The sequence below is a fragment of the Dendrobates tinctorius genome, unplaced genomic scaffold (assembly GCF_039654945.1).
Source record: "Dendrobates tinctorius isolate UK_male_01 unplaced genomic scaffold, ASM3965494v1 ptg000208l, whole genome shotgun sequence".
Taxonomy (NCBI): domain Eukaryota; kingdom Metazoa; phylum Chordata; class Amphibia; order Anura; family Dendrobatidae; genus Dendrobates; species Dendrobates tinctorius.
The window spans coordinates 6,540,203-6,563,990 of record NW_027361875.1 but is presented as its reverse complement, the minus strand read 5'-3'; the positions used below and the strand labels follow the sequence as shown (position 1 = coordinate 6,563,990).

The window sequence follows — 23,788 nt, the reverse complement described above, 5'->3', positions numbered from 1 at the left end:
CTGCCAAAGAACCGCTGTCCCCTGTTTGAGGCGTGACCTCGACCTGCTCTGCATCACCCCACCCTCGCTGTACATACTGAGTAGAGGTTTGTGTACCTCCCTCCTCTGGAGAGATGTCTTCCTCCTCCATCGACTCCTCCTCATCCTCCTCACAAAGTGTCCCCTGCCTAGGCCTTTGTGAGGAAACACGTAGCGCAGACTGTCCAGAAGCAGATGGCATTTGGGACTCCTCATCCTCCACCTCTTCTGAAACCTCATCCCTTAGTGCTTGCAGTGTTTGTTGAAGCAGGCAGATAAGGGGGACAGTCATGCTGACTAGTGCATCATCTGCACTCGCCATCCGCGTGGATTCATCGAAGGCACGCAAAACGAGGCAGATGTCCTTCATAGAGGCCCACTCAATGGTGCTGAAGTGTGAACGGCGCACAGTGCGACTTGTTTGCGCCTGATGCAGCTGGTACTCCATGACTGCTGCCTGCTGCTCACACAACCGCTCCAACATATGTAACGTTGAATTCCACCGGGTGGGTAGGTCACATATGATGCGATGTTCTGGAAGGCCAAATCGTCGCTGCAGAGCAGCGAGGCGCGATCTTGCCGTGCTGGAACGTCGCAAGTGAGCGCACTCTATGCGGACCTTGTGCAACAGTGCATCAAGATCCGGATAGTCCCTCAGAAAGCTCTGCACGACCAAGTTAAGAACATGTGCCAGACATGGGATGTGTGTGAGGTTGCCTAGGCCAAGAGCTGCCACCAGATTTCGGCCATTGTCACACACTACCAAGCCCGGCTGGAGATTCGCTGGCCCAAACCACACATCGCTCTCCAGCTTGATAGCATTCCAGAGCTCCTGCGCTGTGTGGCTTCGATTCCCCAAAGAAATTAATTTGAGTACAGCCTGTTGACGTTTGGCCACGGCTGTGCTCATATCGGTCGTAACAGGCTCCTGCTCTGCTGTTTCTGAGGAACTTGAGTAGGAGGAGGAGTCTATGTGTACAGACTGGAGTCCTGCAATCCGTGGCGTTGGAAGAACACGTACAGCGCCACTCTCCAGATCCGTACCCGGCTCCACAACATTGACCCAGTGGGCAGTGAGGGAAAGGTATCGTCCCTGTCCATGGTTACTGGTCCACGCATCGGTGGTCAGGTGGACCTTGCTACTAACGGCGTTTAGTAGCGCATGTTTTATTTTGCCCTCAACATGTTTCTGCAGGGCAGGGACGGCTCGCCTGCTGAAATAAAAGCGGCTGGGCACGTTGTATTGGGGGACTGCCAATGCCATTAAGTCCCGGAAGGTGTCAGTGTCCACCAGCCTGAATGACAGCATTTCAACTGCCAGAAGTTTGGCAATGCCAGCATTCAGAGACTGTGCTCGGGGATGGTTTGCCGAGTAAGGGCGCCTTTTATCCCATGCCTGTGCTACCGATGGCTGTGATGGATGGGAACGTGCTGTTATGGGTGGAATCTGACAGGGTCTCCGGACAACAGTGGCAGAGGTTCTTCCTTGGCGATCCTGTGAGGAAGCCGAACCAGCAGTGTGTGAGCTGGAGGAAGAGGGCCCAACACGAACTGAAGAGGTGGTAGGTGGTGCTGTACGTTGGCCTACGTCTTGAGGGTGTCTCTGCAACTCCAACTCGTGCTTGGTGCGCACATGTTTCCACATATTTGTGGTATTGAGGTTGCTGACATTTCTCCCTCTTTTGACTCTCTGATGACACAGCTTGCATTTGACAAAGCAAATGTCATCTGCAACTGTGTCAAAAAAGGACCACGCACTGCAACTCTTGTGAGCGCCCGGTTTGCCTTTGGAAGGAGGAATGCTCCTAACGGGTGCCGAAGTGGAGGGTACAGGCAACCAAGTCTTCCCCCTCCCTCTGCCTCCTGTTTTGGCCGGTAGGGGAATCTCTTCCTCCGAGCTGCTCCCACCACCTTCCTGTTGCTCACGCCATGATGGGTCAAGGACCTCATCATCTTCCCTCCCCTCTTCAAACAGCTGCTTCTCCGGGGTTGTCTCGCCAGCACCGTACGCACCAGAAAGTGGCAACTGAGTCTCGTCATCATCTGATGCGTACTGAGGTGTGCTGACCATAGGCACTGGCCCACTCGCCTCTTCAGATTCAGAGGGACAAAGAAGTTGCGCATCACTGCATACTCCCTCTTCTTCACATTCAGGAATGCTGCTTGGCTGGCCCCCTCTTTCCAAGCCAACAGATTCCGAGAACAGAAGTAGAGATTGTGATGGCTCCTGTCCATGTCTCTCTGACTGCCTGGGCACTTTGGCAGGTGGTGAAGAGACAGATGGTTGCTCTTCGGTGCTCTGACCCTGAGAGGATGCGGAAGTAATTGAAGTCGATGCTTTAGCTGCCATCCATCCGACAACGGCTTCAATTTGTTCCTCCCGCAGCAGTGGGGTACGTTGAGGTCCTACAAAGCTGCGCATAAAGGACTGTTGCCTGCTAAAACTGGGGGATGCTGATCCACTGGTGCCCGCAGCAGGCCCAGAATCCCCACGTCCTCTACCTGTAGAATCCCCACGTCCTCTCCCTGCAGAATCCCCACGTCCTCTCCCTGCTGAAACTCCACGCCCACGCCCACGCCCCCGCGCCTTACTCCCTGCCTTCTTCATCTTGCAAGACTGCTTAAGATAGGCAAAAAAGGACAAAGGGGGGCCTTAGTGTGCTTATTCCTGAACAGCTGGTTACAGGTACAAGAAACACTAATTTTATGAAGTGTGTGTGTGTGGACTAGACTTTAATAGGAGCTGATGTGGCCTACACAAGTTCAAAATGTAGTGTTTGGTGAACTTTTTATGTGGTTTCTTTGTTTGAAACAAACTCAAAGTATGAGAACAAAGAATTGAAACTGATAGTATCACCAACTTTTTGGAGCTATTACAATGCAGGCAGGTAACCTACAATGCAAAAGATGAGGCTCCAAAAAAATTGGGTAATACTAATCTGGCTGCGCCGGCAGGGCACAAGCCAGAAAAAAAGGCTCCTCTATCTACTCCTATATAGTGTTTGCAACCAACCAATGTTGATGGATACGGATGGATGCACACTAATAGGAGAAGAAAAAATGAGCTGCACTCAGAGACAAATATGTGTGAGGCAGTGACGCACGTTGAGCGTCCTACAACCAGACGTAGCTGCAGGACACTCTACTCAGCGTGAGCTGCACTCACACACAGTCAGAGACCTCTCAGACAGCCGTCAACAGTGCAGCTAAGTGGGCACTGGCACTGACAGGCTGCAGAAAGGCTCCGCTGTGTACTCCTATATAGTGTTTGCAACCACCGTAGATGGAGACGGATGGATGCACACTAATAGAAGAAAAAATGAGCTGCACTCAAATAAAAATATGTGTGAGGCAGTGACGCACGCTGAGCGTCCTACAGCCAGACGTAGCTGCAGGACACACTACTCAGCGTGAGCTGCACTCACACACAGTCAGAGACCTCTCAGACAGCCGTGAACAGTGCAGCAAAGTGGACACTAGCACTGAAAGGCTGCAGAAAGGCTCCGCTGTCTACTACTAGTGTTTGCAACCAACGTATATGGATACGGATGGAAGCACACTAGATTGAAATTATTTAAAAAATGCAGCTCAAAAAATAAAAGATGTATGAGGCAGCAGTGATCACACTGGGTGGCCTACAGCCTGACGTGGCTGCAGGACCCACTCCACAGCGTGAGCTGCACTCACACAGCCCTTGCAGACAGCTGTGAAAACAGCGCTGCTAGGGAAAAGCAAGCTACAGTGGTGGTTTATGTAGCCTGGATAAAGCACAATATTGTTTTTAGAATCGCTATTTCTAACTGTCCCTCACAGTCTTCTACAGCAGCCTGTCCCTAACTGAATTCACAGCAGAGTGACCAGAAATGGCGGCTGCGGTGGCTTTTATAGTGCATCATGACATCATTTCGGCAGCCAATCACAGCCATGCCAATAGTTAACATGCCTACATGCCTAACAGGATGTGCCCACACTTCGGAGGATTCCCATTGGCTTAATCAAAGCAAGCAGGCTCATAGCATGATGGGAACTTCCTATTCCGATTCCGATCCCGGAATCCGATATGAAAAAAGTATCGGAATTAAGTATCGGAATTCCGATACCGCTAATATCGGCCGATACCCGATACTTGCGGTATCGGAATGCTCAACACTAGTGGGAACGCTAGAAGGCGCCACGTCAACCGCCGCCGGCGTTCCACTACCCTCGGGACCTCCAGCAAGTGACGAGCTGTGAAGCCACGATAAGTGAAACTTAACAAAAGACTGTCTACTTATCCACTCGTTATAATGTTTATCTGTTGCATTTCCTTTTTGCCTGTTATCACACTTCAGGCTTTCGGTATCCGGCATGGTGCGGCGAAAAACCGGACTGCCGGATCTGGCGCCTGTTACGACCAGATCCGGCTTTTTCCCCGTGCTGTTTCATTGGTGCCGCATTGCGCCGGATTTCAATGTGGCGCGTCCGTTTTTTCCCGGATCCGTAGAAAATAGCCGGTCCGGCGTCTGGAAAAAACGTTGCATGCAACGTTTTTTCCCAACGCCGGACCGGTTTTTCACACTGCGCATGCCCGGAAACCTTCTCTGCCAGGAATATATCCGGCAGAAAGAAGGATCCGGTGTCTGCGTTTGCGGCCGGATCCGGTAGTCCGGTTTTTCGCCGCACCATGCCGGATACCGAAAGCCTGAAGTGTGAAAGCGGCCTAAGATTGCAGCCATGGGGGCCATTATTAGGCTTCTAGCTGGCATAGCACCTCATTGGCACTTGCAGTCACTATTGAACGCGACATCTAGAGGGTTACATTTCCACGATCAGCCACTGTCAGAGTTGGACTAAGTAAGATTGCCCGTTTCTGCTGCTGATCTTGCGGGAGTACAGACAGCACCCACGAGATCAGCCTAAAGAAAATATATTACAGAGCAGGAACTGGCACCCGAATGCTATGTAGATTTTCACTGCTGGTTGGGAACCAGTTAATGCAATTTTGGGTGGTCTTCTCATACAGGCCCGGTTGAGGTTAGAGCTGAGCAATCCTATTTCTCCAGTGAAATCATACAGAAAATGGCAGAAAGAAAAAGAAACTTCCCAGTGGCGTCATCATTGCTGGTAACTAAATTTTCCAGTTTTGAAGACAAAGGTGTACCTGCACTATTGAGGCTTCATAATAACATTTTGTATGACAAAATCTAGAACAGTAAGAACATTTTGAGATGTACGTATGAATATTTCACCCGCCCCAAATCTTCAAATTCAAAAGCTCGTTGCTTACTGCACCCCGTGAATGATCCTGGTGAACCTGACCTCATGGATGAATGTGTTTTAAAGCTGTAGTCATTAAATCCTTTGATCACCCTAGTGAAAATGTCCAGACTGTATAATGATTGCTGATATACTGAGCTAATTTTGGCTAGTTCTTGCTATTGTACAGTTTCAATGGATGTACCTTTTTGGCTGCAGCATGCAGAAGTTTATGCAGGATGGGAGTAGCAAATGCGCTGAGGGTGGAATTTCCTGTAAGGAAGAGGTGTAATCATGAATCAAGAAGTGTTTTCACAAGAACAAGTAATGTCAAGACCAAACTAAACACAACCGAAATGTTAATAAGATAAGGCTGCGGCTGCTTGAAGTTATTGGCTTAGCTAATGTTATCTTTTTATCAGGCTTTTAGGAAAGCCATATGGAAATGAAAATCTGCAGAATCGTTTAACACTAAACTTTTTTTTTTTGGGGGGGGGGGGTCCAGAAAGAATTGTAAAATTGATGAGGTCAAAGAGTATTTTTAAGCCTCTGCAGTAAGCAGTATTCAGGTTGCCAGTCTTGTTCTTTTTCTGTCTCTAAAATCCTACATTATTTGCTCCATTACTTACCATCTGCTACCAGCTAGAAGCTGTTAGTTTAACCATCCTGCAAGTCAGAATAGCAAATTGCATGCTTATTTTCCGTATTCAGTGTTGCTTTGATGAATTTTACATTTAATTTCGTTGTTCATTCATTTAACAATACGTTATAAAAACAAACTAAAACCATTGGGACAGAGATGGAGAAATTAGGTTATTTGTAAAAGTGTTGTGGAATCTACATGGTGTTCTCCAGGGCACGGCAGACGGGATACATTGTGGAGAACATATATATGGTAATATGCACGGCCACTTGGCTGATTAAACTAGAGGACACGCTATTCATATACAGTATGGCAATGATTAGAAAAGTTATGATATCTCTAGTTGGAGGAAGAGTAAATAATAATTTGGGATTTAAAAGTAGAAGTGAACAGATCTTTTGAAATTAGATTCTGCAGGTTTTGCTTAATTTTCCCCAAAATTTGATTTGCGACAAATTAATTTGTGTGAAGCTCAGTACTGGAGAGCTTGATTTGCTTGGAAAATACATGAGGGGAGAGGAGAAAGAATACCGTGTTGATCACAAGAGCTTACACTCTACAGGAGAGAGAGCGAGGACCCCACTGATCATAAGAGCTTACACTCAACAGGAGAGAGAGGGCCCCACTGATCATAACGGCTTATACTCTACAGGAGAGAGACAAACCAGATTATCATAAGGACTTACAAGCATAGGAGCTCACCTTCTACAGGAGAGGCAGGACACTGCTGACCATACGAGTTCTCAATTTATGAAAGAGAGAGAGAACCCCACTGACAATAGAAGCTTACATGCTACAGGAGAGAGAGGACTCCACTGATCATAGGAGCTTAGGCTGGGGTAACACTGCGTTAATGCAGTCCGTTTAACGGATTGCGTTACACCGCTGCATAACGTGATGTATCGCAATCCGTTAACACTGCCATTCACTCCCATTATTGAGCGCATCACTAGCGCATGCCATAATCGGCATGCGCTAGCGATGTGCCGTCATTCTGTGATGGGCTCTCGGACGTTGAACGGACTGCTTTAACGCAGTGTGACCCCAGCCTTACACGTTACAGGAGAGAGAGGACCCCTCTGATCATAAGAGCTTACATTCTACAGGAGAGGGCCTTACCAAGTGACTCTGGAGATGGAAAACAACTCTGCCTAACAAACTGCGCTCCACTAGGAACCGTTGATCTGTGATGGCCCCATTACTGACCACCACTGTGCAAGGTGTGACAATCCGTAAGATGCCATAGCTGCAGGGCAATTTGGGGAGGCTCCCATGACCACGTAAAAAGACATTAGTGTGGCGCCCCTGAGGGTTCAGTTGCCACAGAGGTACTGCACCTCCTCCTGAGGTGTGGTACCCCACCATCCAGGTGAGTTGGAGGCTCCTAACCACGCTCCAACACTCGCATCCCACACAACACGGTAGTTCAGCAAAGCCACATTGCGGCTCCCTGCTCAGAGTGTAGCAGAGCACCTTTGGTGGCTCCCTGCTTGGAACACAAAACGTGCTGGGAGGCGGGTGGAGTTTAGAACACATAAAAGAGGGGGAAGGTTTAGGATTTGAGGTCAGTCAGTCAGTGGGTCAGTCAGTCAGAGAGTCACTCAGAGAGGAGTGAGGAAGGAAGATCCCTGAGAGAGGGAGGGAGGATGGAGTGCTGTAGCTGCCTCAGTGATCTGAGCCAGCTGGCACAGGAAAGGAAAGAAGGAGAAAGACATCGAACAGAAACCTGATCTTCCATAAGAAGGAAAGACTAGTACGGAACGTAGGAGTAAAAGGGAACAAAGGACGTGGGTTAGAGGAAGAACCTTGCCTAGAAGTTCTAAGCACAAGGCCGGGGTATGGACACTAATGGTTCTGCAGCAGACACCGGTGGAGTAGTGGGCTGTAAATGCACTACTCCCATCTAAGACTTGGGGGCACAACAGCAACATTGATAGAGAGCCGTGATTCAGGAGTAAGGAGTCCCCAAAGCAGGCTACAGCTGTCTGCCGTACAAGTAGAGTTCTTGGGAACATCTGTCAGGAGGAACACCAGTGTAACTCAGTACTAGGAGATCTTCACACTTAAAGGCGCTATAGAGGAGACGTTCAGAGAGGCACATGTTGGCGGAGTGTTGGAAGGGAGCGTCCTATCTTGCCTGGAGGTCGACTGAGTCCCTGACCAGGAGGACACAGCACGGAGGCAGGCACCTGTGTGTACTACAGACTGTGAGTAAAGCTTTGGAGCTTCAAGCCCCTGTGTCCTCCATTCATTCCTGCGCCAACACACCTGGTACCGCTACATCTGGGTACCAGCTTCTACACTGCCTGCACCTCTCAGCTACCCCTACATCTACACTGCCCTGGGACTACAGCTCCACCTGTGGGGAGCTTCACCATCTTGGCTGCAGCACACCACCAGTCCCAGAGTATCTGCATGCAGCGTCGGCTTAACATCTCCCTTGCCGAACACCACAGGTGGCGTCACGAACTATTCATCAATGCTATTTCATTGTTCTTTCACCCCCTTTTGCCATGGAGCCCCAGGGCCACGGACCGGGTCACAGCTTCTGTGACAACTCCCATTGAGATCAACGGGCCCGGTGCCGAGTACCCCGATAGCCCTGGCCGGGCGCTCCATTAGCCTGCGCTCTGATGCTTCAGCAGTGTGGGAATATTTTTTTTTTGAATTGCAAATTGAAACTCAAATGCTTTGAAGTCGTGTGGAACCGCGGAATTTAGGAAATACGACTCGAACACCTCAGATCTACTCCTCTGGTATTTAGAAGTCCTGTGAACATTTACTGTGGCTTCAAGGTTACTGGTACTGTCAGCTTGAGTCTAGATTCTAGAAAAACCTTACTTATGCTCATGAAATAGTTAAGGACGAAAAAGTATAATAGAAAATGTCGATTAATGGATCCGAAATACAGAACAAAGTGCAAGATAAAAAGGAGCATTTCAAAGCATATCAATCAAAGTAAATGGCATACTTGATCATTAACATAGAAGGTCAAAGTGTTCTAGTTCATCATATGAAGTGGTTATCTGTGACTTAGAAAAGGCTCTTAATGCAATACTGAGCTTTGTGCTTTGTTGCGTAGTATTCCATTATTAGGTTCTATACTGAACAGAGCACCAGGGCAGATGTTTGTAGTATAATGCATGGACATGGGGTATTATTCTGTGTATGTTCGGTATTTACAATAAAGTTTTATCTAAGAACCAGTCAGTGCTTCAAAGTTAGGTCTGCAGAGTAGCCACATGCAGATTAACAAGCTGCGGATATGCAGCAGAATTCACTGTAGGTTTCACCCCTCTATATCGAAAGGGCTTAAACCCATGGGGAAAATCTACAACCGAAATTAGCCATTTTAACTCCTTCCTTCTAGTGTGAGTTTTTGTTTTTTTACTTTTTTTCCCCCTTCCCTTCTTCCATGAAACAATCTATTTTATTTTTATGCTGACAGTCATATGAAGGCTTGTTTTTTGCTACATGGATTACAATGTACTGAAAAACAGGAACATTTCCAATAACACCATCGATTTTTTTATTTAGTTTTTAATGGATGATTTGTGCTGTAAAAATGACCTAGAAACATGTTTCTTCAGGTCAGTACAATTACGGCAATCGCAAACAAGTATAGTTTTTAAATTTTTAGTGGCTAAAAAAAACAGAAAACAAAACTTTTTATTATTCATTTTTTTATGTCAAAATTTTTTGAGACAGAACTTTTTTTTGGTTCATGGACAATTGTGAGAGTTGGATTTCTTGTGTCGTGATCTGACATTTTTTATTTATAAGTTAATTAACCTTATATTTTGATAGATGACATTTATACGAAGGCAGAAATATAAGGTATGTTGCTTCTATTATATATTTTTAATTTATTCACAAAATATACACTAATTAAAACATTTTATTTATTAGTTACTCATTAAAACCTAGAAGTTGGGCAGCACGGTGCCTCAGCACTGTAGCCTTGCAGCGCTGGGGTCCTGGGTTCAAATCCCACCAAGGACAACATCTGCAAGGAGTTTGTATGTTCTCCCCGTGTTTGCGTGGGTTTCCTCCGGGCACTCCGGTTTCCTCCCACATTCCAAAGACAAACTGATAGGGATTCTAGATTGTGAACCCCATCAGGGACAGCGATGATAATGTGTGCAAACTGTAAAGTTCTGCGGAATATATTGGCGCTATATAAATAAAAGATTATTATTATTATTATTATTATGTTGGCTATAAACATACTTTTTGTCTCTCCAAACCAATATTAATTCAGGTGATTATTTAAAATGGTAAGTGAAGAAAAAGAGAAAAGCAAAAAATGGGAATAGGTAACAGGACAATCTGAAGTGTCCTAACAGGAAGATCACCTTATTAACCAACTAGTGTCAATCCTACTTAACCACAGAGGTTGGCACCCTAATTAAGCGCTAATGGCGCCTCCACTCAACATCGACTCACCCTGGTATCCCCTATTACACCACTGTAGAAGAATTTCAGCCAAATTTAATATGCCGTATTGAAACAAATGTCACACTAGTGAACCCAAACAGCCACGGTTCCCAAGCTGTCAAAAGACAACGTGAGCCAGCAGCTGTGATCAAAATATGCTCTGTTCAAGATAATTATACAATAAATATCAAATATTAAATCCAAAAAAATAGAATAAATGAAGAGAGTATGTTATACTCAACGAGTTTCCCCTAAAATAGGCTCATCAGGAGTACATACTGTGTAAGTTCATTATACATTCATCCATTGGTCAAAAGTATGTGTAAGATATCAGTACTTCTAGATATGATCATAATAGCCCCCATATGGTAATAAGGTGGCCCAGTGCAGAGGTTGGATATGATATCAAGATAGCTGAGTGACTATCAGGTAGCAGCAAGGTGGAAAATATCTTAGGAGATGCTACCAAACAGTTGCTCACCTATCTGGATTACATATATATATATATATACACTATATATATATATATATATATATATATAGGAAAAAGGGCGCGTTGACTTTGAGCAGGGGCACCATTTGCACTCATCATGGGAATGTAACCTAATATGCACAAGGATTTCTGTGTACAAATCCAAAGAGATGTTTTTCATATTTTTCTTCTTGTACAGCCATAACCTAGTAGGAAGAAAGAAACACCCACATTCAAGTTTGTATACTCTTAATATATTGCAGACATCATATTATATAGCACTGTGTATTTACAATTGCTCATTTTGCCTTTCTACCCAGCTAACTCTTCTCTTTTCTATTAGGTCTATGAGAAGGGCAGACACCTGGATGTCCGGGTCCAGCGGGTTAGGCCCAACAGTTACACAAAGTCCATATTCGGGTACCAGAACAGTACCAAACCTGAACCCAGACCCATTTACTTGAATGGGGGGCACGAACATGAAGTGTTTGCCATGCTGTTGTGTGTATGACAGCATGGCAAACACCGCTTCTGATCAGAGGTAAAATCATAACTGCCGATCAAACAGCCACGGTTCCCAAGCTGTCAAAAGACAACGTGAGCCAGCAGCTGTGATCAGAAGTATAAAGTTTACCTCTGGTCACTGGTGTCAGCTCATGGGACTACTGCTATCATCAGCTGCCACCTGCTGCCGCTAATAACAGTGAGAGCAGGAGCTCTGATGGAAGTATTCATCAGCTGACACCCTTGCTGTAAATAAATAATTTTTTTTAAAAAAGGGAGTGGGTTCCCCTGTATTTTTGATACCCAGCCAGGCAAAACTCACAGCTGAGGCCTGCAATCCTCAGCTGTCAGGTTCAGCAAGGATCGTTATCAAGAAAAAAGGGGTCCTCACACCTCATTTCTTAATTATTTAAACAAATAATTTAAAAAAAACGGCATGGGGTCCCCCCCATATTTGATAACCAGCCAAGCTAAAGCAGACTTGTGGGGCTTGTATTCCTCGGCTGATAAGGGGCCATGAATATTGCTCATCCACAGCCAAAAAATAGCAGCTCTCAGCCGTCCAGAAAAGGTGCATATATTTAAATGCACCAGTGGTGCCAACATGCAACCGTCCAGGCTGAGAACCTCCGGTGAATGAGCATCATTCACCAAAGGTGACCATAGCACTGTGGGAAAAAGTTACCGCAGTTCAACTCAGTGAGTTGCCCGCAGATTATGGTGAGAAATTCTCATGTGATCTGCAGTGAAGTCACTGAGCTTGAATTGCAGTGACCTCATCACTGACTGTCATTTGACAGCAACAGAACTGCGACTCTCTTACCGACGGTGATGATTTTGCTGCCGATCAAAAGCAGTGTTTTGTTATGAATGGGTCACTGAGAAGGATGGCAGGAACAGGCTAAGCCACCAGTAAACCAGAGAGGTTGGTAACTCAGTGGATTGCAGACCCCTGATCCTAACAACACAACTAGCAGTAGACGTGGAGCGTTCCTACTATGCCCTAGACGCCTCAGCACAGCCGGAGAACTAACTAAGCCTAAAGCCAGAAAGGTGAAATCTAAACTGCCCCAGAGCAGATCCCCAAAGGAATAGACAGCCCCCAAACATATATTGTCGGTGAGACAAGATGAGACACAAACATAGGCAGAAAATAGACTGAGCAAATGATGGGGCCCAAACTGTCTAGATAGGACAGGACAGAAAAGATACTGTCTGCAATCATGCAAAAACCCTAAAAAATCCAACACATCTGATATACAAAAAACCTGAGGCCACACAACCTCACCCCCGCTAGATCAGCACTCTGGTATGAACTGGAAGCAAAGCAAAAGATACTAATATAACAGGGGACTGAACAAACTGGCACAAGCTGTAACAGATGGAGCGGGGCCCAGCGCTGGCCCCTGCAGGGAGTATGCAGAAAGCGAAAAAAAGGCACAACCAGATTAGATGCAAAGGATTAGCAAAAGAATCACTTAACTGAACCGTGCAGATCAGGCAGGAGACTGAAGAGCTCAAAATGCACAAGGAGGAAATCACCAGCAACCACTAAGGGAAGCCTGCTCATTATATGCTCCCAGCCAGTAATCCCAGATTCCCAATCATCATCGTCAGGTGGCAAACTTCCATCAGACTGGCCAGCTCCACTACTCCCAGTAAACACCAGAGGGAGCTCCAGCTCAGAAGTCCGAGCAAGGGAATTCACAACAGTACCCCCCTTCAAGAGGGGTTACCGAACCCTCATCCACGCCACCAGGCCGATCAGGATGGGCCCAGTGAAAAGCACGAATCAATCTCTTGGCATGAATGTCAGAAGCAGAGACCCAAGAATTATCCTCCTGGCCATAACCTTTACACTTGATCAAGTACTGAAGTCTCCGTCTAGCTAGACGAAAATCCAATACGTTCTCTACCTCATACTCGAAATTACACTTAACCAGTACAGGGTCAGTGGGCGCCGCCATGGGAACTACTGGCTCCACAAACCTTTTCAACAAAGATTTATGAAAAACGATATGAATCTTAATCTTAACTGGAAGAGCCAAACGGAAAGAAAGATTTCCAAAATCTTATAAGGTCCAATAAACCTTGGCTTGAATTTTGGAGATGCAACCTTCATGGGACTATTTTTTGAGGACAACCAAACCATATCACCCACTTTAAAGTGGGGACCAATGGTCCTATGCCGGTTGGAAAACCGTTGGGTCTTTTCCTGAGAGTGGGACAACTTATCCACTACTTGGTTCCAAATCTGCTGCATTCTCTCTACCACAGAATCCACACTTGGGCAGGCAGAAGCTTCCACCTGCCCAGAATAAAATCGAGGATGAAACCCAAAGTTACAGATGAAAGGAGACATCAAAGTGGCAGAACTAGCCCTATTGTTTAGCGCGAATTTGGCCAAGGGCAAAAATTAGACCCAATCATCCTGATCAGCAGATATGAAACATCTCAAATAGGACTCTAAAGTCTGGTTTGTTCTCTCAGTCTGCCCATTAGTCTGAGGATGAAATGCAGAGGAGAAAGATAACTGAATTCCTAGTTTGGAACAAAAAGCTCTCCAAAATATGGAAACAAACTGGACTCCTCTGTCCGACACAATGTTCTCAGGAATCCCGTGCAATGGAACCACCTGTTGTAAAAACAAGGGCACCAACTCTGAAGAAGATGGCAACTTTGGGAGTGGTACAAGATGGATCATCTTAGAAAATCTATCACAAATCACCCAGATAAGTCATTCTCTGCGAGACAGGAAGATCGAAAATAAAATCCATTGAGATATGGGTCCATGGCCTCCTGGGCACTGGCAGGGGCATCAACAAACCGCTAGCATGAGAACAGGGTTTGGACCGAGAACAAGTCCCACAGGACTGCACAAAATTCCTGACATCACAAGATAAGGCAGGCCAACAAAAAGACTGACTCACCAAATCTCTGGTACCAAAGATACCTGGATGACCAATGAATTTCAGACATTACTCTTTTCCTCCACTGGTCAGTGACATACAATTTCCCCATAGGGCATCGTTCAGGTTTATCCTCCTGAAATTCCTCCAGGGCACGTCTCAAATCGGGAGAGATGGCAGAAAGAACTACACCCTCATTTAGAATGGTAGTAGGCTCGGTCACATCAAGAGAATCCGTAAAGAAACTCCTAGAAAGGGCGTCCGACCTTAACATTTTTAGTGCCCAGAAGAAAGGAGACTACAAAATTAAAACGCGTGAAAAAAAAAGGCCCACCTAGCCTGTCTAGGATTCAAGTGCTTGGCTGATTCAATATAAATCAAATTCTTGTGATCGGTAAGGACCACAACTTGATGTCTAGCTCCCTCCAACCAATGTCTCCACTCCTCAAATTCCCACTTCATGGCCAACAATTCCCGATTCCCAGCGTCATAGTTACGTTCAGATGGAGAAAATTTTTGAGAAAAGAAGGCACAGGGATTCATCTTAGAGGTTACCGGATCTCTTTCAGACAAAACAGCACCAATCTCAGAAGCATCTATCTCCGCCTGAAATGGGAATGAAACAGGTTGCCGTAGAACGGGAGAAGTGAATCTCTGCTTGAGCTCCTGAAATGCCGAGACTGCATCTGGAGACTAATTCACCACATCAGCGCCCTTTTTGGTCAAATCCGTCAGAGGTTTAACAATACCAGAAAAATTACTTATAAATTTACGGTAGAAATTAGCAAAACCAAAAAACTTCTAAAGAGCCTTCAGAGAAGTGGGCTGAACCCAATCATACATGGCCTGCACCTTGGCCGGGTCCATTTCAATAGCAGACGGGGACAAAATGAATCCCAAAAACAAAATCCTCTGTACACAAAAAGACATTTCGATCCCTTAACATACAGAGTATTTTCCCTCAAAATCCGGAACACAGTCCGGACATGTTCCACATGAGAATCCCAATCACTGGAAAAAAAAACGCTGCATGTATGTAAAAAATAAGAGGTTAAATACCCATGATAGTTTCTTGTGCTGCAAGCACTGCAGCACTGTGCTGCATGCAGCGTTTTTTTTTTGCATATGTGCTTATATATGTACTATCATCGCCATGGTGGGATTCATTAACTGAGGATATTTATAGCAGCTTGTATTTACTTGGTTGGCATACTTAGCCACCTTATAGCGATTAAATCAGCTGTTTGTTATATTAACCCTTTTCAACCACCATTGGCTTAATGTAATGGGCAATGTTAGTGCTTTATACTGTTACTATTCTTGTAGTATGTGACTTCTTGTCTTGTGGATCATATATATCCATACATATCAAATTGATTTATAAAATATTTTATTGCAATTTTTATTATTTATGTAATTGAAGGATTGATTCAAAATAAATGGTTTCATGGTATATGGTAAACTCATTTGGTTCTCTGTATTTTTTGTATTGCATTTCTGAGTTAGTATAAGTGAAATTTAATTATTTTTGTGCTGGTACTTTTTCATGTTTTAGTGTTTGCTGCGCTGTTGTAATGAGGAAGACCGGGCTGTCGGTGCTGAGAGAGCACCGTGTCCGGAACTGCTGGGACCGCACCTCTTGTTGCAGGGTGGAAGGAAATTGAGGACGGAGAGGACCCATGACCTGCAGAGAGGGCGTGTGGTAAATCAGGGAGAGACAAGGGGTTTTTGCGTGGGAAGAGGACAGAGTTCCTGCTGGGGAGAAGTAAGAGGGCAAACCTGTGGCTGCTGTAGGTAGCATTAGTCCGCCCAGCAGTGAGAGGACACGAGTGTAAAGACTGTTGTGTGAGACTCCCGATTGCAAAGCATGTCGTGCAGGAGATTTGCGAGACCCCTGGTTGCAGAGCACGCCTATCGGGGGATTGTTCGGTTAGACTCCTGACCGCAGAGTACGTCAAGTGGGAGATTGTTGTGAAGGATTCCTGGCTGCAGAGCAGTGTGATAGACTAGGGGCTCAATGGGTGAAACTGATGACTGCCCGTTGCTGCCAGAAGAGGAAAGACTAATTTGTTAGGCGGGGAAGCCAGAAGATTTCAGCACCGATCTCAGCTGGCATCCAGTGTTTACCCCTGATCACGTGACAAGCGTCAGACCAGGGTCGGACTGGGGTGTCTGTGGCACACCAGGGCAATGGACTCTAGGGGCCCACCCTACAGCTATTTGCAAATATCTGTAAGTCATCCCCATTATAGTGGAACATCAACTGTAAAACACAGGGGGCTCCTGCACATCTACTTTGCGCCCCCATAACTGGGATGTACAATTACGGTATTTTACATTAAAGGTTCTATGGATTAAACAAGTTATCACCGATCTATGTGCTCCACAGGATAGGTGATCGCTTAGGTCCAACCATTAGAAACTGCTCCGATTGGAAGAACGGGGAAATTTTATCCATGACGACCGGAAACTTATTCCCATTTTAAAATGCAGCACCAGTTCAGATGTCTGACCGCAGCTCCATTCATTCTCTTTGTGGCTTCCATAGAAAAACAAGAGCAGTCACTGAGGGAATGAATGGATCAGTGGTCAAGTCGGACATACTGCTCCAGTCTAATGTAGATAAAAATTCCACATTCTAATGACTGGGTCCCTGTAGTCAGACCCTCCCACCACCACCAATCAATAGGTTATCACTAATCCTGTGGAGAGGTGATTACTTTTTTCACGGGAGAACCCTTGTAGCATCTCTGATGCTGTGATCCAAGTATCTAATCTCTAATGGAAATAAAGAATCTTCTTCTAATTAATATCAGCGAGAACATATGACCACCATACACAACACAATCCACTATACCAAGACCAATAATACCCCATACAGAGAAGAAATACCACCACACCATGAACAGATCACATAGTGACGGAATAATTTTACATATTACCAGCATATAGGCACCTAATAATACCACATACAAGGAGAAATACCGCCACATCATAACTAGACTACACATTCCACCACATAGTGACCGAATAATACCACATATAGGGGATAAATACCACCATACCATGACCAGACCACAAATTGCCACCACATAGTAACATTATACACAAGAGCTCCGTATATACTGTCAATGTACAGGTAATACAGGGATCACTAGTGACATTATGCACAGGAGCTCTGTATATAGTGTCTGTGTACAGGTAATACAGTGATCTCCAGTGACATTATACACAGGAGCTTTGTATATAGTGTCAAAGTACAGGTAATACAGTGATCACCAGTGACATTATACACAGGTGCTCTGTATATAGTGTTAGTATACAAGTAGTACAGTGGTCACTAGTGACATTATACATAGGAGCTCTGTATATAGTGTCAGTGTACAGGTAATACAGGGATCACCAGTGACATTATGCACAGGAGCTCTGTATATAGTGTCAGTGTATAAATAATACAGTGATCACCAGTGATCTTATACACAGTAGCTCTGTATAAAGTATCAGTGTATAGGTAATACAGTGACCACCAGTGACATTATACCCAGGAGCCCAGTATATAGTGTATAGGTAATACAGTGATCACCAGTGACATTATACACAGGAACTCTGTACACAGTCTATAGTGTATAGTGTGCATGTACATGTAATACACTGACTCGCCGGTGACATCTCTAGTTGAAGTCCTTCGTCTTTGCTTTTCTTCTTAAGCCAGCACAGACGACCATCACTTTTTCCAGCCAGGAATCATCGCTGCAAAAATTAACACACAGTCATCAATAGCTGATTGCTTCAAGAGCACTTTCCCCACTTTTTCCCTGACTTCTACACTATGTCATATGAAGAACAAAAAAGACGTAGTGCCGCCCTGCACAGTAACAGGACCCCCCTTTTGTTCCCTCCATGGAAAACAGTTTCCTAAAAAGTAAATTATATTACAGTAGTAATAATGTCCCTAATTGGACCCTAAAGAAATTATGCTCCCCACTTGTCACCAGAAACTAATATAGCATGTTCCTCATTCTGGCTCCCAAACAGTAATTAAGTCCCTCATCCTGGCCCTCCTTATTTAATAATCTCACCCGGCCTGGCCCCCTTTATTTTATAATATGCACCAGCCTGGCCCCTTATGTCCCTTGTGCAGCCTGGCCCCCAGATATCCATCCTGACCCCACAACTATCCATACTGGCCTCCATCTATCCCTTGTCCTGCCTCCCCATATATCTCTCCGGGACCCCAATATATCAATCCTGGTCCATTGTCCTGCCCCCCCCCCCATAAATCCATCCTGGCTCCCTGCATATATCCATCCTGGCTCCCCCACATAGCCATCCTGGCCCCCCAAATATATGCATCCTGGCTCCCCCATATATATGCATCCTGGCTCCCCCATATATATCCATCCTGGACCCCTCCATGTATATGCATCCTGGTCCCTTGTCCTGCCCCCCCATAAATCCATCTTGACCCCATATATCAATCCTGCCTCCCCCATATAAATGCTTCTTGGCTCTACATATATATCCATCCTGGCTCCATTATATATAACCATCCTTGTCCTGCCCCCCCATATATCTTCCTGGCCCCCATGTATATCCATTCTGTCCCCCCATATATCTGCATCATGCTCTCTTGTCCTGCCCCCCCATAAATCCACCCTGGCCCCACATATATCGATCCTGGCCCCCCCATATATATGCATCCTGGCTCTACCATATATCCATCCTGGTCACCCATATAACTACATCCTGGCTCCCTATTTATATGCTTCCTGGTCCTTTGTCCTGCCACCCATATATATATATATATATATATATATATATATATATATATATCCTGGCCTTCCCATATGTGTCCATCCTGGCTCCCCGTGACTCATATGTATCCATCCTGGCCCCTCAAATGTATCCATCCTGATCCTTTGTTCTGCCCCAAATATATCCATCCTGTCGACCCCCTTATATCCACCCTGGTCCTTTTTTCCTGTCCCCCATATATCCATCCTGCTGCCCCCCTTATATCCATCCTGGTCTTTTTTTCCTCCTCCCCCATATATCCATCCTGCCGCCCCCCTTATATCCATCCTGGTCCTTTTTTCCTCCCCAATTACTTCCATCCTGCCGCCCCCCTTATATCCATCTTGGTCCTTTTTTCCTGTCCCCCATTTATCCATCCTGCCACGTCCCTTGTATCCATTCGGTCGTTTTTTCCTGCCCCTCATATAGCCATCCTGCCACCCCCCTTATATCCATCCTGGTCCTTTTTCCATGCCCCAATATATCCATCCTGTCGCCCCCCCCCCCATATATCCTTCCTGGTCCTTTTTTCCTGCCATCCATATATCCATCCTGCCAACCCATATATGCATCCTGGTCCTTTTTTCCTGCCCCCATATATCCATTCTGCTGCCCCCCCTTATAGCCATCCTGGTCCTTTTTTCCTCCCCCCATATATCCATCCTGGCCCCTTATCCTGGCTTCATGGAGAGACAGAGATAGAGAGAGAGAGAGCGGGAGAAAAAAGATTCCTCTTACCTTCCTGCTCTTCCAGTGCTAGGCATCCTCCTGTTCTCTGCAGGTCGGCGCACACATAGTAAAATGGCCACCGACCTAGCAGAGGCCGGCGGCTGATGTGCGTCCGTCGCATGTGGCGCATGACATTGACGTCATACGGTTACGACGGGCGCACATGTGACAGACAGACATGGGACGTCAGGTAATGAACGCTGCATGCTCGTGCCCCTGCTTCTCTGTCTGCGCTTTTAAAGGGCGCGCACTGCTAAAAACCGCAGACTTTTTATTTTTCTTCTATTTCTCCTCTCTTTCTCTTCCCACACTGCCAAGGGCCCACCGGGGATTTCCCCGATACCCCTCAAGGCCAGACCGACCCTGCATCAGACTCACGATAAATGGAACCGAAATATTTGTTAACTGTCGCCTTAAGTTACTTAATTCTTTTGTGATTTCTAGCTTAAATCTGGTTTAACACCCTGTTGCTCCCTGCGAGGAGACTTCTCCCTGTAACTGTTAAATTAAACCACTGTTACCCCTGTCAACCCTTGCTCTGTGTATCTATGTCACTGCATCCGATTACCTGCTTTACACTGTCAGGTATATGATAACATGACAAACATCCGGTGTTTGGGGGCCCAAATCCGAACAGAAACACGGACTTCCTGGTGAAGTCCGTGTTCGATGCCCGTCCCCGAACGGTAGGTGTTCGGCACGGATGCCAAACTTTACTGTTCGGGTTCGCCCATCTCTACTGACTAGCTGAATCCTTCTAAGTTCTATGTAGAAACATGAGGTCAATTTTCCCTGTATGACTCATAGGTTGCTGCAAAAGTCCCTGGCATGGGAAAGAAGGGAGCTGCTTGGTCAGTAGTTGAAGAGGGTAATAATTCATACAGGGACAAGAGGCTTCCTTTTTCTACAAAGAGCAGAGAAAAGAGAAGAATTAGCTGGGTAGGAAGTCAAAATGAGCAGTTGTAAGTACACAGTGCTATATAGTATCATGACTGCAGTATATTACAGTATATTAAGGGGATGAAAATGTTGATTGAAGTGCTTGTTTAAGTCAGACTGGGAAAAGGGGTCTGCATTTTGTACAGAAACATTGCAACTAATAGATGGCTAAACTATTATTCACTTTAATAAATTGTAAGATCAGACATAAATGGTAGCTACTTTAGCAAAAAATAAAATTTGCATAAAATTCCTTAATGAAACATTAAATTGTAAACCAGTGTTGCTTATTATACTTAACCTGAAAGGCACAAGTCCACATTGAGGTAGGCTACAGTTCGAGGTCCTAAAGCTTTTCCCAATTCCTGTTGGGAGGTAAAATGTATTTATTTATATTTATTCCTAATCTGCATTACTACATTACTATATGTAAGGACATTCAATAAGTAAGCATAATGTAAGCCAAAACTGATTGTTTCTATTTTTTGGATACAATCTTCCTTGCAAACAACTGACAATTCTGGCTAGTAACACATTGACAATCGTGTTCTTCTATATCATATCCGATGCAACATTGTGTAGAAAAAAATACTTAGATTATGGCACACTATATTCTCTCTTTATTTTAAACTATATTTTTTATGGAAATTTTACAAGTACTTAATGCTAAAACACATATGGTCTGATACATCAAAACTTTCACGCAAGAATTCTGGCACACTGTATAATCTTTAAAAAGTGTAAAAATATAGGCACTAGAGTTGAGCGAAACAGGTTGGTCAGATTCAAAAGTCGCCGATTTTCGCCAAAGTTGGGTTTCATGAAACAAAACCCGACCACAGTATGAAGTTGGCCATGCGGTCGGCGACCCAAGCGCCAAAGTCAGGTTTCGCCGAATGCTTGCACGTGACTTTTTTCAGCCAATGAGAGAAGCGTAGCGGGAGCGTAGCTGGAGTGGGAGTGGGAGAGAGAGAGGGAGAGGGAGGGGGAGAGGGAGAGAGAGAAGAGAGAGAGAGATTTTGCCGCCTCTAGGGTTAAAATTCATGCCAGGTGTGTTTACAGTCCTCCACTCACTGCCGGCTTTTCTCCCCATTGACTTGCATTGGGTTTCGTGTTGCACGACTTTTCCCGACTTTTCCCTATAGTCGGCCGATTTTGTTCGACTCGACTTTTGAGAAAGTCGGGTTTCATGAAACCCAACTCGACACTAAAAAAGGCAAAGTCGCTCATCTCTAGTAGGCACAATTCAGCGTTTTGCCAAAATTTTACAAGCTTTCTTCCAGCTCCGACAAAATGAGTGGAACTGGGGTGGAGCTGGGGAGCGGGCATGCTCCTCTTGATGGAATTGTTGGTTAGCGTATGACTTGAACACAATCCCAGAATCCCTCCTCTGGCTGAGCCCCTCTTCACATGGCGCCTCTATCAGCATCTGGTGTATACACAATCATTTTGCAGCCAGTACACCTCACTTCACTGCAATTTCACCAGATGCCATTGGAGCTGGTTAGTAATGATGTACCCAGACTGTGGATGGTCAATTGAGCAAGGAGGACTGTCCAGGCCAACCAATGAGAGCGGTTCCACCCCGATTGCCCCTTATAAGTCACTAGATAAAAGTATTTTTCCTATGTTCTGCTGAATGAGGCAAAATATAAAAGGACATCATTGTTAACCTGTTACCACCTGTTGCAATTAATTGCCTATGATAATGAGAGTGAATGGGTACAGATTAGTGTCACAAAGCAAAGTTAAATAGGTTGAAAAAAGACCTAGGTCCCTCCAGTTCAACCTTTCTCCACCAATTGTTTGTTTTGTCACTATAACATACAATGTTATGTGCACTGAGGAAATCATCCGGCCCTTGAATAAAAGCTGTGTCTGCTATTACTACCTCTTGTGGTTGGGCATTCCACAATCTGACTGTTCTAACTGTAAAGAACCCTTTCCTATAAAGCTGTCGGAATCGCCTTTCTTCCACCTGTTATGAGTGCTCCCTTATTTCTAAGTATAGTCCTTGGAAGGAATAAGTCATGCCACGCATATATTTATACATGTGAATGAGCTCTCCTTTGATGCTTCTTTTTTTAGGCTAAACAAACCCAACTTTACCAACCTCTCATCTCTTGTAATTATCTAGATGCCCACATTTGAACTGACTCTAACTTCTGAATATCCTTATTAAAATGAAGGAAACACATAGCGACCCTCACATATGACATCGGTCACTGCCTCACATACCCCCCCTCTGTTCAGACTTCTGGGGTTGAACATTTGTCACCATACAGGGGGCCCGTGACAGGGCATCCACATTTCCCTGTGATTTTCCTGCCCGATGTTTCACTTAGAAACTGAAGTTTTGTAGGGACAAGAACCATCTGGTGACTCAGGACTTCCTCTCTTTTGCATTTCACATCCAGACGAGGGGTGAATGGTCCGTTACCAAACAAAACTGACTACCGAGCAAATAGTAGCATAGGGACTCCAAGGCCTATTTAATCGCCAAGCACTCCTTCTCAACTACGCTATAATTTTTCTGTGCTGGGGTCAGTTTCCGGCTCAAATAGGCAACTGGATGCTCATCCCCATTCACCTCTTGCGACAGCACTGCTCCTAGGCCTACCTCTGAGGCATCGGTTTGCACAATAAAGGTTTCCTTGAAGTCGGGGCTGATGAGGATCAGCTGTCCACACAACGCCGACTTCAGAGACTGGAACTCTGCCACCGCTTGAAGATTCCGCCGGACCATCACCGTCTTTTTACTTTTTAACAGGTCCATTAGAGGTGCTGATTTCCCAGACAAATTGGGTATAAATCGGCAGTAGTATCCAATGATGCCAAGTAATGCCCTGACTTGTTTGGTACTTAAAGACTTGGGCCAGTTTTGAATGGCCTCAATCTTGTTCACATGGGGCTTGATAACTCTGCAGCCGATCATGTATTCTAAGTACCGGGCCTCTGTTAGACCTATTGCGCATTTATTTGGGTTTGCTGTTAACCCCGTGACAAAGAGACTCCAGCACTGCTTGTACCTGGGACAGATGGGTATCCCAGTCGGTACTAAAGATGACTATGTCATCCAAATTGGCCGATGCGTAATCCCGATGGGGC

At 45.4% G+C, this 23,788-nt stretch overlaps 1 protein-coding gene across 1 annotated transcript in view; it reads right to left on the bottom strand.

Moving 5' to 3' along the window:
- Nucleotides 1-23,788, bottom strand: part of LOC141058039 (putative N-acetylated-alpha-linked acidic dipeptidase) — a 262,752-nt gene that overhangs the window by 82,594 nt on the left and 156,370 nt on the right. Inside the window, exons 10-11 of the mRNA XM_073554180.1 lie at nt 20,982-21,045; nt 5,459-5,526 (exon numbers count right to left, since the gene is read on the bottom strand). Coding sequence (XP_073410281.1) covers nt 5,459-5,526; nt 20,982-21,045 — 132 coding nt within the window. The remainder of the gene's footprint in view (nt 1-5,458; nt 5,527-20,981; nt 21,046-23,788) is intronic.